Source organism: Typopeltis vanoorti, chromosome 3, assembly GCF_054136105.1.
Source record: "Typopeltis vanoorti isolate ZY-2024b chromosome 3, IOZ_Tvanoo_1.0, whole genome shotgun sequence".
NCBI lineage: Eukaryota > Metazoa > Arthropoda > Arachnida > Uropygi > Thelyphonidae > Typopeltis > Typopeltis vanoorti.
The window spans coordinates 130340160-130358244 of NC_143551.1; the positions used below are offsets into that span (position 1 = coordinate 130340160).

The window sequence follows — 18085 nt, forward strand, 5'->3', positions numbered from 1 at the left end:
CTCCCACTCCTTCAGTAAAAGTTCTAAAAAGACCAGATAGTAATATCCCTATGGTTTTAACAGGCCTTTTAAGGCCCACAACCTTCCAAGCATGCTTGGATTTTTTGTAACCGAAGTACGAGGATAAGATGGTCACCCCTATGCCTCTAAGTATTCCTGGCTGTATCCCTGTGTTCACGGGGCCGGTTTGCCTGCTTGCGGGATGAAAAACCCCAGATAAACTGGCGGAAAAAACCCTGCTGTCCATGCCCAAGACCGACTATCTTGGCTATGGCTGAGGAAGATCCTTTAGCTCCTCACGTCGGCGACGGGAATCGAACCTAGGACTCCTTCCCCAGGCATATAGTTGCGAAGCGCAAAGCCACTAGGCTAACCACGCGGACTTAGATAATAATATGACGTTCAGAACTTCACATTTCCTGGCAGGGTAGATGCTGATTAGCAATATGTAAGATCTCTATATATTTAAAACATTTAGCCCTGGGGTAGTTGCTATCCAAGTGATTGTATAAACCACAACCCAGGAACTTCCTCTGCACTCTGGGATGGTTCACCATAAAACTCATGCTGTACCAATATCGATAAAATCTGGTATGGGCAGCTTCATGTCCATTGTGAAGGTGACCTCACCAGAAAAGAAAAACAGGTGGGATTTTAGCTTGAGATACCCTTTCATATGTTACTGATTCTACCCCATTTAGAGAGAGTGTCTGGATAAGGATTTCATTACTGTTTTCTATATATTCCATTGGAAATCTCTTGATCTTTACTATTCTAAACTGACCTGCTACCATTACAGAAATTACTGTGCTACTTTGCAATATGAAACCTTGTAATTATTTATCCCTGGTTTCCACATCTCTAAGTATAAATAAAATTTTCCTTTTGCTGTACGGTGCAAAAGAATACATCTTGTTAGTCTGTATTATCGCTTTTAAAACCTTAGTCACTTGTCTCGTCTCTTTACATCCTGGAATTTCAATTTCCAGAGTTCACACCCTTGGAGAAATTGGTACCATTATCTCAAGAAAAAACACTAAAAATTCTGTGTTTACTTATAAGAGAAATCTTTCAGTTGTATGACTGAAAATTAAATAATCCTGTGATACAATTGTACACCACCAGCAAATGCTGTAGTGCTGAACTACCATAAAATTATGGCAGCTGTGATATGGTCAAAAGTAATCCAATAATGCAGATATTAATTGCATTACCAGCAATAATCAATAATCAACAAGCAATAATCATATGCTAACATGGAATAAAAACCACAACTGGCACTAGCAAAAATAAAATTAAAATATCAACATATATATATAAAAAGGAAAACAAACAAACAAAGTACATATCTTCCTGAAATTCCTAGGTGTCATCAGTGGGAACCAGACCCAGAAGAAGAAATACCACGGTTGAATAATATTCTTGATTAATTCCTTATCCATATGTAAGGAAATAAATACTCTGATCCAGAGTATTTTAATAATAAGGTGATACACCTTTTCACTACTTGTATATGAAAAATATATGACTTCTGCATTAATTCAAGTTTGGTATCTCTTCTGAGTCTGGCTCCCACTGATGAGACCTCAATAAAGGTCAAAACAAGCCTGAGTAGTGGCTCTTCCACAATGCATAGCATTTTACAATCTGAAAGGGTGTAAAATGTATCTTAGTGTCTTAGTATCCCATAATGCAAAGCATTATGGGATACTAAGACAATTGATGTGAAGTCATTAGCTTCTATATACAAGTAGAAGAAGCACATATAAAATTAATTATCAAAAAACAGAAAAAAAAGTACTCAGCTTGCAGAAATTGCTAGGTATCATCAGTCAGAGCCAGACCCAAAAGAGATACCTAGGTAGAATAATATTTTTGTTTAATCCCTTATCCATATGTAAGGAAACAAATATATGTAAAGAAACATATGGAAAATATATAAATTCTGCATTACTTCAATGTTAGTACCTCTTCTGGGTTTGGCCCCATTGATGAGATCTCAATAAAGGTCGAAACTGGTCTATGTAGTGGCCCTTCCCATAATGCAGAGCACTATACGCATCTGAAAAGGTGTGTGCTTTGCATTGTGGGATACTAAGACAACTGATGTGAAGTCATTAGTCTCCATATACAAGTAGCCCAGTTGTGAAGACACTTCACGCACAAACTTTGTTTGCTTACACTTGGATAAAGAATTAAACCAAGAATATAATTTCTTGACATCTTTAATTTATTGTAAGTAAACAAAGTTTGTGTGTGAATTTCATGAATAGGTTACTTGTATATAGTGGCTAATGACTTCATATCAATTGACTTAGTATCCCATAAAGCAAAGCATATCTCCTTTTTGCTATGCTACGCTTCATGTATATCATAAATACTTCACACACAAACTGTGTTTGCTTATGCCTGGATAAAGGATTAAACAATAATATAATTTCTTAGCAAGTTTAATTTAAATTATAACCACGTGAAAAACTTCCTACAAATACGGTTCTCTTATATTTCTTGATCAGATTACATATGGATTAATGTGCACATATTTTGTCAATTGGATTTAAAAAGGATGAAGGTATATAGGAAATATAGGAAAGTGTCCAGAGACAACTCTTGACACTTTCCAAGGTGATGGTCTCCGGAATGTTTAGTGTACTAAGAAAACACAATTTGCAGAGTCTAGTGGACAGGAAGAGAAGGCTATGACATATAATGTGGTAAGATTTTACCAGATTAATGTGATAAAGGTTTTCATGAAATGGGGAAGGAGGTGAGAAAGAGAGGATCAAAGGCAATCCCAGGAAGCTATATAAAGAGAGTATGAGCAGGTTGAGTAATTCTGCATAGAGAGTGAGAAGTGATTGGAATGTACTGCTCGAAGTGTGGTGAGTACTGAGACAATAAGTGAGTTTAAGGTACAGTTTGATGAGCTTTATGTGTGATGGAACTTTCTAAGGTGAGTTTGAATTCATGGAGGTCTGATAATAATTATAATGGAATTTTTAGAAAGGATCTTTTATTGAGTTTGATTGGAAATGCAACAGTTGATTAAAGACTAGAGATTGCACATACCAGAATTGTGAGAAAAATTTGGGAAGAATGTGTGAAGAGAGCTAATTAAAGTGATATGGTCACTAAAATAAAAGCTTATCAAATCATATATTTGATGCAATGATGGCAAGGTAAATACTCAGACAAAGACCAGGATTTAGATATTGATACAGCTATTAGGAGCCTCAGAAGATATAAGATTTGATAACCGGAGACATGACAAATATAGATGAATCTGGAAGGGAAAAAACTATTGATGCAAAGCTTGTAATAATGCAAATGTAATTGTGTAGCATTAAAATCACATGCAAGTATCAATGATTTTATTTGATATTACATCAATGATTTTTATTATTATTGAGTTAATTAAATAATTACATGACTAAACGTCTTTTGGCATTTTTTTATGTAATTATTTGTTGATGTAAACTATAAATATATTATTTTCATTTTACATCGATTATAATGATCTTTAATTCTTGGAAAAAAAAATATTCGGAATTAATACAGTTTTTCGCACAATTTCATATATAAAAAAATTGACCGGCATATTTTATTAAAAATCAGCTGATTAATTAATTCCAAAATTCTAAATTGAATTATTTCAGTTTAAAAGCAAACAAAATCATAAAACTAACAAGTCAAATAATATTAAATTACATACACTTACCTTTTAAAAATATATCTTTCTGTTTAAATTTGTTTCACTATAAATTTACAATTCACACTTCACTTAGTGACTCACTAGACACGGAGGGAAAACGAACTGGTCGCTGTTCACAACAGTTATTTTTCAAAAATCATTAAAAGATGAACCAAAAACATGTGCTTTATTGCTATAAAACACATGTTCTATGGCTACCCTCTGGTGGGCCGAAACAGGCCAACCCATAATAAAATTTTAAGACAGAAAAAGTGTCCCATGGTCGAGGGTATAAAGTTACATATCTTAATCACTTTTACGATTATAGTCTATGGAATTTTTTTACTTGATCCCGGGGGAGTGAACCATTTCGGATACACATGACCATATAATTGCCTTGTTATCAATGTACGAAAGTTTTGAGAGTGCATAGAGGATCAGTGCTCATCTTACTTGGTCTAATGCAATTAATTAAAGGATAACTTTGAATACTTCTGCGTAGAGTTGGGAAACAATCTAATTGTTTTTGGATTTATTAGAAAACAACAATGAAGGAGAATGCTATATTTGGTTGGTATATTTGAAATACTCAAAGATGAAAATATGTGAACCATCATTTATAAGACATGTGAGAATAGGAAATCAAAGGAAAGAATAAGTGTGAGTAGCAATACTTTCATTAATGGTAAACGAATTATTAATAATAATTAGCATTTGTGAATTAACATTTGTGTCCTATAAGTTGCTGGGTAGAGAGAATAACACGATCCTATGAAGTCTAAACATGAATAAGTGAATTTATGATGGCATAATTAAAAAAAAAACTCACTAGGAGATGAAGAGTATGGAAGGAATAAATATGGCTTGATGGAGTAGCAAATCATTTCGAAAAATTTGTTGCCCATGTTATGTGCATTTCTCTGATTTGTGTATATTTCACTCTGTTTTCCAAGAATTTTCTTTTGTTTACTGAGATTCAGTGTACATAACATCCGATCATTATCGGAATTATCCACACTTTCGGGAATCCAACATTCATTAGTTTTTTTGTTTTTTTTTAGTATCAACGGTTGGTCTATCTTATCAATCTCACGTATGCTGGTATTTTTTTATAGATCAACAACATCTTATAATACACAGAATATTCTGTAATATTCATTTCTGTTCAGGAATAGATATTTTTTACTGTCTGTTGTTTCTGAAGACTAGAATAAAAATGTCTCTATACCGTTACAAAATTTTGCAACTTCAACAGATGCTATACTGCACAAGTAAGAGAAACATCTAGTTTTTTTCTCCTAACATCTACTTTCAAATTTTCAGTTCCAGAAAACAAGTGTAACAGCTGTTTGTAATACAGCCGTTGGATACAGAAAGTGCTAAACTCATGACAAGTGACAACTTTCAATTGGATTGGTTGACACGATAACCGATCACAGCCACTAGGTGCTGGGTGAGCTCACCCAGCTTCGCCTTCTGAGAGGTTTAAAAATACTAGAATGCTAAGAATTTGATCTGCTGCACTCTCTTTTCGAAGAGCTCAAAGGTGTATGCATTTTGAAAGCACACCCGGGCTATTAACACAAATGTGACGCAATATTTACCGTTGAAAAGTGCCCTATTCATGAAGCACTAAGGCTTCATTATCCTTGTGAAGAGGGCAATGAAGCATTAGTATATTGTGTTTAATTTTAGGAATCACATGAAGTCTGCAAACAATTAGGGGAATCTTTAATGGGAATAAATGCAAAAATATAATATCGGTGATACTGATATTTCATGGATGAGCACCGCACACCCAGAATATTTGCCCCTGATATATATATATATATATATATATATATAGTGCTATACTATACCCAATAGTACATATACTACACCCAGGCAACTTGTCCCACTATGCAGAATCCAGTTGGTCCAGACATTAAATGGATGTATTTTCTGCTTCTGCTGCAGTATTACATCACTTAAGTATCATCATTTCAAGCTTAACAGGTTCATACTTTGCAACAGAGTATATGCACAACAGGGGGATTGGGGGGGGGGAGTCATTTGACCGAAATTTCTGCAACAGGCAGGCTCATTTTTGCAAATTCAGTAAGATTTTCAAAATGCCTGTAATTTTTTTGCTATTATAATTTTGTACTATCATTTACTACTATAACTTTGTACTATCAATATTGTACTTTCATAGAAAACAAACACAAACGTAATGTTATATTTCAAGTATACCAAGTAAATAAAAATGGGAATAGGATTTAATTTACACTATTATTTATAATTGGAACTCAGCTGGTTTTTCTGCAGAGTGAAAATATATATGTAAAGCAAGATCGCAGTTTTATAATTAGAACGATGTTCAACATAGTAAGAGAAAACAGAGTGTTTTTATTTTTTAAATAAGCTGTTGAATGTCAGTCTTAAACTGAGAGCTATATGTTCTATTCTTATTCTCCCCCCTTTCAATATATAGCTACTGAAATTCAAATAAAACATTACATGCAAAAACAACACAATTAGAATGACTATTTCTTATTTCATTACTTTTTTTAAACATAATCAGATCCCTTTACCATTAAATAAAGTTTCTCCTCAGCAGATTTTAAAATACAGATCATGCATAAAGTCTATAATAGAGCCATGAGAAATGCAAGAAATACAGGTAACTCTCATATAACGTGGATGTTAGGTTCTGCAGAAATGCCGCGTTATATAAATCGCATTGTGCAAGACTCAGATCACATAGAAAAAGTAGGGTTATGTTCCAAAATCTTTTTTTTTTTTTAACTACATAAACAACAATGACATATCCAACAAAAATATATTTTTATTTAATTCAAGTAATTCATGTAAGTTAAGAAAACATAAACTATGAAACAAATACATAGTATAAAAGTATAAAAATTACAAATTGTATGTAAACTTCATTGCACATAATGCATAAATTAAATGTTATAGGCAAAATAAAATAAAGTGCATATTTTAATCTTGCATAGCACAAGGATTTGAGGATCAGTTAATAAACATTGGTTTTGTTATGTAACCACCTGATGCATTACAGAGTAATTTCATCTTTGAATCCAGGAGCTGATCTTCCATTTTTCGAAATATAGGTGCGTTTTTGCATTTTTTTCCAATATAACCCAGATTCATCTGCATTGAACACCTGATCTGCACTATAAATGCTTATAAACTTTGAGAGTTTTTTGTTTAATAAGATTTCCATCCATAGGAATTTTCTTTTGAGGTGCAATCTTTCCAAATCATTAGAGATTTCTCCATTTTTTCCATTAGACTATCGGCATACACAAGCAACGTGCTTTGCATTTATCGTTGACCCAACAATAAACACTTTCTCAGTTTTAATGCTCATTTTGTTTGATTGTTCAAATTGTAGATTCATTTAAATTCAAAGTCTTTGCAACAACTCCTGGTTTTTCTCCATTTTTCAACTTTTCCAATTTTTCCAAGATTTTAATTTTTTTCTTTAAGAGAAATTAATTTTCTTTGTAATGTTGGTTTTTTCCCTTTCATTGCAGTTTGTGGACATTATTATAAAAATAATTTTTTTACACAAAAAAGAGCATTACATATTGTATGTAACTCACTAGAAAATAAAGTGCTCAGCTTGAGATTAACACACTTATGATTTTTAATGCACTTTCCTTTTTCAGAAAACGAAGACAATTTTCAACAATAAATACTTTATACGGTAAACAATTGACATACATGCGTGCTAAAGGATATTTCCCCTAATACAAATTTGCTACTTATAACTACATGCGAGATACAGGCAGACACAAATTTAAGGAAGATAAAATTTGATTTTTAAGTCGCGTGGTGAAAAACATATGAAAAGATAAAGGGTTACTACAATTTGTAGACCGTGTTGTATAAGTACCACATTGAACAAGGGTTACTACAATTTGTAGAAGGCGTTATATCAAAACGCATTATACGAGGATTACCTGTATTCTACATAAAAACAACATAATCACTGTTGTTTTGCACTATTACTTCATTACATTTTACAGAGAAATTTATTTTGTTCATTTACCAAAGAAAATTAAAAATTCTTTAAAAAAATTTTTTTAAGTCACATTCCAAAACACATCTCTTGCTTGAAGTTCTATAATTTCAACTTTTTAGTAAACACGATTTTCAAAAACAAGATAAAAGAATCACCAAGGATTTCCTGGATTTGTGATATCATGGATTTGTGACATGTCAGAAGGATTTGAGACATCCTTTGCAAATGCATACAATTTATGCCATCCTTAGAAGAAATTTGCTGTTTCCTGCTGTCTACTAAACTACAAATGAAGAATGCCCTCCCTATACATTTTCTGTTCAATTAAGATAATAATAAATTCAGAAGTCATTCATATCAACAGTTTATTACAGCAACATATTACAGGCTTGCATGTAATTGTAATTTATAAGTAATTCGTGTAAATATAATTGTAATTTATAGGCTTGCATTATAGAATTATTTTTTCTGTATTGAATTTCTATAACTTTTCTTTTCCACCTTCAACTCAAAACTTATGCACACTTGATTTTGGTGTCCAAGTTTAGTGATCAGTGATTCACATATAATTCATCCCCCCCCCCTCTTGATAATTTAATAAATGGAGAAATTCCCTTAATTATTAGTTAATTATGCATTCTGATACCAACAAATTCTTTCCATGCTATACAGTTTCGGAGTAAACAGAAAGGATATGCAGACTGGTGATGTGCCCACTCAATATCCAGAAAGAGTGAGACAATTTCTCATTTCCCATTCCACAAGTGACAAGACAATTGGCCACTTATCGGTATGAATGTGTTAATGTAGATTAGGCAGTTTGGGTTTTTATATGATCTATGTATCAAAACATATAAAACAAACCGTATTACAATATCAAATCCAGAAATCTGATATTTCTATATAATGCAGAAATTTAGAATTTACCAAAGAGTTCTGATATAAACTCAGTGAACTATAAATGTCGAACAATGCAATCTTAAATTAGCACAGAGAAAAATGGCAAACCTAAAAAGCTTAACCAATATTTCAATGTAAATTGCTCTACTGTGTCATCTAATCTTTATGTCTAATATTTATTATTCAATAACACATAACAGTGTTGTATCCATAAATCTTACCTGGGGCCATAATGGATTGCCTTTTGCTAACAGAGTCCATCTGTTTTTCTGTGGATCATATTTATAACCTGTAATAACCACTCCTAATTTATGAGCATGTACTCGATATGCAAAAACATAGAGTGGCTGATTTCCACGAAACACACAATTCACATCAACATGGAATTCTGCAGAGGGAAGAAAACAAATTTGACATTTAAAAATAAAATATTCAACAAGATTATATATACAATTGGTAGTAATAAATCTTTTGAAAAAACAGGCAGACCCCAACCTACATAAATTCACTTTATGTAAATATGGGACTTACACAAATTATTCTGAAATGGGCTATGGAAAAAAGTTCCAGTTTTAAAAATTTTACTTAATGCATCTATCCTATGTTAATCACTTTACAGTAATCTTCTGCAATTCAGACACCCATGCTATACATGCAACCCCTACAAAGTTTTAATTGTGTACTATTGAAAATGGATATGCTGTGTATTTGTATTTATACACATCAATAATTTTTGGCATTCGTGTGCTGTGGTAGAATATAACGATGACTGGAAAAGAAATAAAAATGCACCAAAAGTGAACCCATGTGGAAATGCGCCAAAATTCCCTCAATGAGTCATCGACTCCCTGGAAGTCTAAAACAATAATAATAATAATGTGATTTAGAGATGAAAATGAAAATTATAAAGAAACATGAAGGTGGACAAAGCTTAATGGGCACAGAACATGATCATGGTCTCACACCATCAACAGTGAATACAATTATGGAGGGTGATGCCAGTATAAAGGAAAGTGTGAAAGGACTGTCCTCTTTAATTAAAGTTGACAATAATAACTAAAAAAAGTGTCTCCTGAAGCCATCTTGAAACATGCAAATGAGATGTCATTCCTATTGAAATCTCATATTCGATGAGATTTCTTTAGGAATGGTATGAAGATGAAGCCTCGTTGTGTAAAGTCCAAAGAGAAATAGATGATGATGATTTAGCCTATTATCAAGAGATTTATGAAGAGAAGAAAGAAGCCATTCTTCAGTAAGTTCTCGATGATTTTATAACAGAGGTTCAAATGACAAATTAAATGGGTTTTTTTTTTTTCTATCTATTTGGAGGGGGCGCTAGTGGGTCAAGCGCTACGAACGTGCTTTGAAGAGCTCCTGATTCAGATAAGTTTTACTAGGAATAATTAAGTATATATGCGTAATTGTTTAAGTAAGAGCGGCTGTAAACGTTGTACGCTACCGATATTATTAGTGTGGGGTTTTTTTCTTGCTTAAACTAAATACGAAAACGTTAATATTAGACCTAGTAACCTGCAGAGAAAAAAAATGGCGGCTGCATTGTCATTCCATGATTTTAATTTGGATTTCAGTAGGTTCGTTAAGTGTGAGGTCTGTTATATGTATTCCTTCGATTACATAAATGATTTGTGGATGTTTAGTGTGGATGGAAGAAGGGTGTGTGCGAAATGTGACCTGAACGAGGAATTGATGAATGCGAATATGAAGTTGATGACAGAAAGTGCTAGTACCGATTGTGTCGTGAGTGCACGTTTGAAAGAGAATGGCGAGAAAGACAGGCGAAAAAATGTTAAAAAATCAGGAAAAAAGAAAAAGAGCGATTTGACAACCGTAACGGATGTTAAAAGGGACGAAAGTGAGGCGGAAAGAAACGAAATTGAGAGAACGAATGAAAGTAGAAATGGCGTGGTGCAGAAACCGCAAGTAAAAAAAATCGAAAGAATGAATGATAGCGAAAAAAGAATGACTGATGGCGAAAGTTGGACGCATGTTGGAACGAAAGTACTGAACCAAAGAAAGATGAATGACAGTAAAAGTGAGAAGAATGATAGCGAAAGTTGGACGCTTGTTAGTCCGAAAGTACGGAAACAAAGAAAGATATGTGAGAGTGAAAGTGAGAAGAATGACAGTGAAAGTTGGACGTATGTTGGACCGAAAGTACGGAAACAAAGAAGGATGAATGAGAGGGAAAGTGAGAAGAGAGGGTCGAGAGTTAGAAAGTTAGAAAGATTTAATGATAGAGTGAATGTGTCGCGAGGTTCAGAAGGTGAATTGGATTGGATGAAGCAAGAAATGAAATGGATGCGGAATGAAATTAAGAGAATGCAGGTCAAAACTATTAAAATAAATCATGATGGCATGAAAGAGTTAACAAAAGATGAGCGAGTGGCATTGTATGGTGACTCCATTATTAAAGGTGTGCTAGAGGATAAAATGCACAAGGTATGTTTTCCAGGCGGTAAAATGAGTAGAGTGATTGAGGCATTGAACATGAGGCGGGAACGAGCAAAAGAGTTAATTGTATTAATTGGAACAAATGATTTGAGAGAGAACAAAGAGCATGTCAAAACGAATGTCAGGAGACTGCTTGGAAAGATAAAGGAGAATAGTGTGACAGGAAGGGTGGTCAGTGTGTTGCCTAGGTATGATTGTGGTGAAATGAGGCGGAGAGCAAGGATTATGAATGATATTCTGGCTGAAATGTGTGAGGAGATGGGAGTACAGTTTGTTAATGTGTGGAATGAGTTTGAGGGACGGAGTGAGCTGTATGGGAGCGATGGACTGCATTTGAGTGGTTATGGTGTGAGTCGCTTGGAGAGACTGCTGCTGGAAGGTAGAGAAGTGAATAGAGAGAATGAATCAGATCAAGAGGGGAGTGATGTGGAAGAGCAGGAGAGTAAGACAGGAGAGATTGAAGGAGTGGAAATGAATGTGGAAGTGAGTGGTATGAGTATAGATAATGAGAGAATGAGTGTGCAAGAGGAGCAGGGAAACGGGGAGGCTCAGGGTGGACAGGGATACACAGCGTGAGAAAGGTGGATGCTCCAAGAGGAGGTGAGAGAATGTGTAGGCAGGAAAGTAATGGGATGATCAGGGATCAAAAGGAAACAGATGGAATTGCAAAGGGTTCTAAAATGAAGAAGCAGAAAGGGAAATGGCCCCAGTCCAGCATGGAGAGATCACATCGAGTGAGTGGTATCAGTGGAACTAGCTGTAGATCCAGAAATGAGTTGTTGTGTTTGTATACCAATGCTAGAAGTATAAGAAACAAGGCGGATGAAATGGTTGCACTAATTGCGTCTGTGCACCCAGAGATTGTCGGAATAAGTGAGACATGGTTAGATGAGGATGACATCCTGACAGGAATAGAGATGGAAAGGTATGATGTGTTTCGTGAGGATAGAAGGGGTAAAAAGGGAGGGGGAGTGCTATTGATGATAGAGAAAGAGTTATGTCCATACAAGGTAGAGATGCAAGGGGAAAATGGGGCCAGTGGTTTTGAGGCAGTATGGTGTGAGATAGAGGTGAATAGAATCAAATACTTGGTGGGATGTTGTTATAGACCTGGTAATGTGGATGGTGGTGATAGTGAAATGTATAGTCAAATAAGCCAAGCAAATAAGAAAAGGGTGATCATTATGGGTGATTTTAATTATGGCAATATAGACTGGAATGAAGAGATAGCAACTGGAAGTAAAGAAAATGAGTTTCTTGAGTTTTTGAGGGATAACTACCTCAGACAGTATGTAACAGAGGGCACAAGAGGATTAAGGGTCTTGGATTTGGTCATCTCATCGGAGGATGTAATTATCAATGAGGTATCAAATCATCCACCAATTGGTGAAAGTGACCACGAGGTGATTACTTGGGTGGTTGCCAGCAGTGCAAGGACCCCTGTGAAAAAAGGGTATATGTGGAACTACAAGGGGGGTGATTATGAAGAGCTCAGGAGACAGCTTGCAGGTGTAGCATGGAATGAGGAGTTAGCTGGAAAAGAGATCAATGCAGCTTGGGGGATTTTCAAAAAATATTTAGTGGATGCAATGTCTAAATGTATACCACGGGTGAGAAGGTTAAATAAGTTAGGTGTGAGATGGATGAATAAAGAGATTAAGCATGCAATACAGAGAAAAAGAGCATTGTGGAGGCAGCATAAGAGAAGTGGAAGTAACCAATTTCATGAGTTCTACAAAGACCAGGCAAGGAGAGTGACTTGGTTGGTGAGAGTAGCTAAAGAGAGGTATGAACAGCAGTTAGCTAATGAAGCTAAAAAGAATCCTAGGGAGTTCTTTCGATACGTAGCCAGCAAAAGAAAGAATGATTATGGAAGGATGACATTGATTGGAGGAAATGGTATAAAGACAGCTGTTGCAGAATGTGTGGTGGAGATACTTAATGAGCAGTTCATAAAGATCTTTCAATCTTGTGAATGTGACTTCATGGAGAGATTAAGAGCAGTTGATGATGGGGAGGAGAGACTGACTGTAAGTGAGCAAGAGGTGTTTGGGGAGTTGAGTAAACTAGATGTAAATAAGGCTGTGGGACTTGATAATATATCACCGCGTATTCTGAAGGAATGTGCCAGAGAGTTGACACCTGCCTTGACATATTTTTTTAATACGAGTCTTGCACTTGGTCAAGTCCCTAAAGAGTGGAAGGAGGGCAAGATTGTGCCACTTCATAAAGGAGGTGATCGAACTCAAGCATCAAACTATAGGCCTATCTGTGTGTCGGGTGTTGTGGTTAAGTTGTTGGAGAAGCTTGTGAGAACTAGAATCCAGAGTTGGGTTGACAACAATGGTATAATCTTTGATGGACAGCATGGATTTGCTAAAGGGAGGTCGTGTTTTAGTAATCTACTTACTTATTACAATAACGTGACTGCTTCCTTGGACAGAGGAGAAGGATACACAGTAATATACTTGGATTTCGCAAAAGCTTTTGATAGAGTGCCTCATGATAAGTTGACAGTCAAACTAGAGCAGATGGGGTTGGATATTAGATTAGTGCATTGGATTGGAGACTGGCTATCTGATAGGTATCAACAAGTTGTGTATGGGGGTGCAATATCCAGGAAAAGGAAAGTCACTAGTGGAGTGCCTCAGGGATCTGTTTTAGGGCCATTACTATTTAACTTGTATATTAATGATATTGGCGAAGATTTGGATGGAGATATTCAGTTGTCTGCAGATGATGCAAAGTTGGGACGAACCATAAAGAGTAGTGAAGATGTTGTGGCCTTGCAAGAAGACTTGAATAAATTGATTGATTGGGCAAGCAAATGGGGATGTGAGTTCAATGTTGCAAAATGTAAGGTTTTAAAATTTGGAAAACAAAGATGGGATGCAGAATTTATGCTTGGTAAGAATATATTGTTGGAAGTAGAGGAAATAAGAGATCTGGGAGTGATAGTGGATAAGGATCTAAAATTTAGGGGTCACATCACCAAAATTGTGAAGACAACACAAAGACTTCTGGGAATGATGAGGAGGACACTGACGTGTAGAAGTAGGGAGATTCTTGTTCCATTGTATAAGGCTTTGATTAGGCCACACATGGACTATTGTGCCCAGATTTGGTCACCTGGTTTTCAGAAGGATGAAGAGATGTTGGAAAGGGTCCAAAGGCGACTGACTAAGGTAGTTTCTGACCTCTGGAATGTCGAGTATGAGGAAAGATTGAAAAGATGTAATTTGCAGAGACTAGTGGAGAGAAGGAAGAGGGGAGATATGATAGAGACCTACAAGTTGGTAAGGGGTTGCTATAGGATCAATGGTGGAGAAGTTCTACAGCGAATAGTGGGAGATCAGGGGAGAACCAGAGGTCATCCCTGGAAACTGTATAAAGAGGGTGTGAGTAGGGGAGTGAGAGGCAGGTTTTTTTCGTGCAGAGTTGTGAATGATTGGAATGCCTTGCCTGAGAGTGTGGTGTCTGCAAGGAGTTTGAATGTGTTTAAGACCCGGTATGATGAGATGTGTGTGAGATAAAAGGACCTCCTAGATGAGTCTTTGACTCCATGAGGTCTTGTTTAATAATAATAATAATAATAATAATAATATTTTCTCATGCTGTTTATGCTGCAAAAGTTTTCCTTATATTTTAGGTATAGTTTCTGGGGAAATTCCCATGCTACCCCACTTAAACACTATTATTATAATAACGGCTATTATAGCCTGTTTTTGTTTAGGAGTGTCCCTTATATTAAATACATTGGCTATTATTACTCAAAAAAGGGGGTATATATATTTTAGGGCATTATGGGTGAGTATAGAAGGCAATTATAGTAGAATAAAAGAGGTGGAAAAATTTTATATTTAGTGTATTTTCCTTATATTTATATTCCTTATATTTATAGAATTTATATTCCTTATATTTAGCGTGTCATTAACACATTAAAAGACAGAGCTTTGAAGATCTGCTGCAGTGAACAAGCACTTAAAGATGAATTAAAAGTTATTAGCAATACCTTCCTGAAAAATGGCTATAGCCAAAATACTATCAACAAAATTCTTTACAAGACCTCACTTAAAAACAGAAATAAACTAGATTGCAATAAAACTGTAACCATCCCATACAATAAAGGGATATCAGATAAAATAAACAGAATACTACTGAAATACAACCTTAATACCACCTTTAAACCTCCTGCAAAATTAAAAAACTTATTCGACTCATTCAAGGATCCACTTCTTCTGCTGTCCCACCCTGGAGTATACTGTATTCATTGCGCCTGTAATTTGCCCTATGGGTGAAACAGAACACACAATTCCTATCTGAAAAAAAAAAAAAAAAAAAAAAACATAAACGGCACATTAAATTTAATAATTATGGTAAATCTGACCTTTCTGATCATGCCCTGAATACTCTACACTAAAACGTGGTATGAACATAAATTTAAGAAGGCCTGTGGAATTCTTATCAACCACCCTAATCTTAACAATAATGATGGTCTGAAAATAACAAAAATCTAAAATTCCTAACAATATAGAAAGCATATATTCTATCCACATAACCTTTTCGTCCAAGAATTAATTATAAATAGCACTGCAAGTAATCCAGGATCTTAACTCTAACATAAAAACTCTCATGTTAAATTAGGACACCACTTTTGCTGTAATAAAACTATCTATATAAATTTGTTCTCTGATAATAGCCTGGCTGGCCAAGTGGTTAGATATCTGTTCTCCAGCCAAAAGGCTATGAAGATACTAGTGATGGTGGTGGGCAGTAGATGGCATTGGTGTGGATGATGGTGGTAGTTGCAGTTCGCTGTGGTTGGGTAGTTGGTGGATTGAGCAGTGGAGACGGAGAGTTGTTGAGTAGGTGCCCTCCCTTGATGAGTCTTTGGACTCCTTGGAGGTGTCCCGTAATAATGATAATGATGATGATGTTATAAATAGAATATAGCTTTGATGTAGTTGTTTTTTTTTTTCACCAGAGATCAGTCCAGTAGATAACAGTTGCTCAAATCATTGTCTCTTTGGCATACTGTTTCAAATGTAACGTAGCTTGTCTCAGTGTGTGTATACACACACACACACACACACACACACACACACACACACACACACCTGGTCGTCGACTTACGACCTATGTGACTTACGACCACAAAAAAATAAATAATAAATTAATGAATAAATTAATAATAAACCAGGCAGCTGCGCGTACGATAACTATGGGATACGATAGTTATCGTACGATAACCCACCTACGATAACCATCTCTCACATATACACTCAGTCGCTTTTGAGCATCTGTTGCGTGTGGTTTATTAATTAAAATTCTACTGAAATACTACCCATAAAATGTCTAGTAAAAGGAAAATACCTTTATCTACAGATATGCCAGCTAAGAAGTCAAGGAAAACTATTGATTTAGAGTGTAAAATGAAAGTTATCCAGAAGTATGAAGGCGGAAAGAAAGTAAATACGATAGCACGTGACTTGAAGTTATCACATTCCACGGTATCGACGATACTTAAGGACAAAGAAAGAATTTGGGAAGCTGTGAAAGGTTCCACACCTATGAAGTCTACAATTTAACCAAACAACGACAGAGACCCATCAATGGAATGGAGAAATAATTGTTGTTTATGTACATTTAATAGAAAAATTCACCCATGAGCCTTTGCACAATGCAAGCAAAGGCTAGAAGCCTGTTTCAGAGTTTAAAATCATGTGCTGGAGACGATTACGCAGAAGATTTTCAGGCTAGTACTGGATGGTTTAAACGTTTTAAAAAAAGATTCGCTTTGCATAATGTACCAGCAATGGACCCTAATGTCGAACGATTCACAAAGTTTGAACATATCATTTAAGATGCTGTGCATTGTTATCGTGAGATATATGAAGAAAAAAATAAACAAAACTATTCAAACAAAGCTCAGTGTTTCTCATCAAAAGAACATCTCCTACCTCAACCCAAGAACATGACCCTGACGATCCACAACCCAGCACAAGCAAAGATTAAAAATTGATTTTGTAAATTTCATTTGTATTAATTTTTACATTAATTTTAGATTGTATTTTTGTGTTTACAGTACAGTATGTACAGTATTATTTTTCACATTATGTACAATATACATAAATATAAATTTAAAATATTATAAAAATAAATTATAAAGATGATAAAAAGATTAGAAAGGTTAAAGAATACTATTAAAAAATATACGGCTGCCATAAGACCAGATCGTCTTGCGACCTGTCAGCCAGAATGGAAGTCAGTCGTAAGTCGACGACCAAGTGTGTGTGTGTGTGTGTGTGTGTGTGTGTGTACTCCAGATGATGATGATGATGACCTTGATATGAAGGTCGAAATATCAGGAAATTAAAGTAATTATTTCTAACATGGTTGTAGTCGCTATAATTTGTAGAGTATTAGCAGATGCTTAAAAGGAATGCTGATCACCGTGTAACACTAAGGGAAAGTTATGTAATGTGGCTCATATGTTGAATTATTTAAATAATACATTTTATAATATGAATAATAAATTAAAAATAATTTTATACTTATACTTCTTGACATCGCCGTGCAACCTGGTGCGAGTCAACCTTGTGAGCCATCATGAGTGGGACTAATAAAGGTGACTTCATCCAACGACAACCGAGATTTTGGTGCACATTAAAGAACGCATTTTCATTAGAAAATATCCAAAAATTTTATCGATGCTTGCCAAAAAAAGCAGGGAGACACACATATTGTGATGCATAATCTATATTACTTTTTTTTTTTACATCATAATAATTTTTCATTGAGTTTCATTTTCATGCTTGCTTCATATCTCGTACTTTAAATATTTGTTTTTTAAGACTGATATAATAAAAATTGATAACTCAAATATTTTTTCACTTACTATTTTCACTTAATTGAACGCTTGCGGCCCAATTATTAAAAATAAAAGTTGAATGTGGCCTGCAAGCCTGAAAAGGTTGCCGACCACTCGT

The 18085-nt window shown here is 35.0% G+C and overlaps 1 protein-coding gene across 9 annotated transcripts in view; it reads right to left on the bottom strand.

Moving 5' to 3' along the window:
• LOC150108568 (peptidyl-glycine alpha-amidating monooxygenase B-like) overlaps positions 1-18085 on the bottom strand; it is a 521418-nt gene that overhangs the window by 319221 nt on the left and 184112 nt on the right. For all 9 annotated transcript variants that reach the window (XM_090390860.1, XM_090390858.1, XM_090390856.1 and 6 more), the window contains one exon: positions 8843-9009. In XM_090390860.1, the coding sequence (XP_090246986.1) occupies positions 8843-9009 (167 nt within the window). The remainder of the gene's footprint in view (positions 1-8842; positions 9010-18085) is intronic.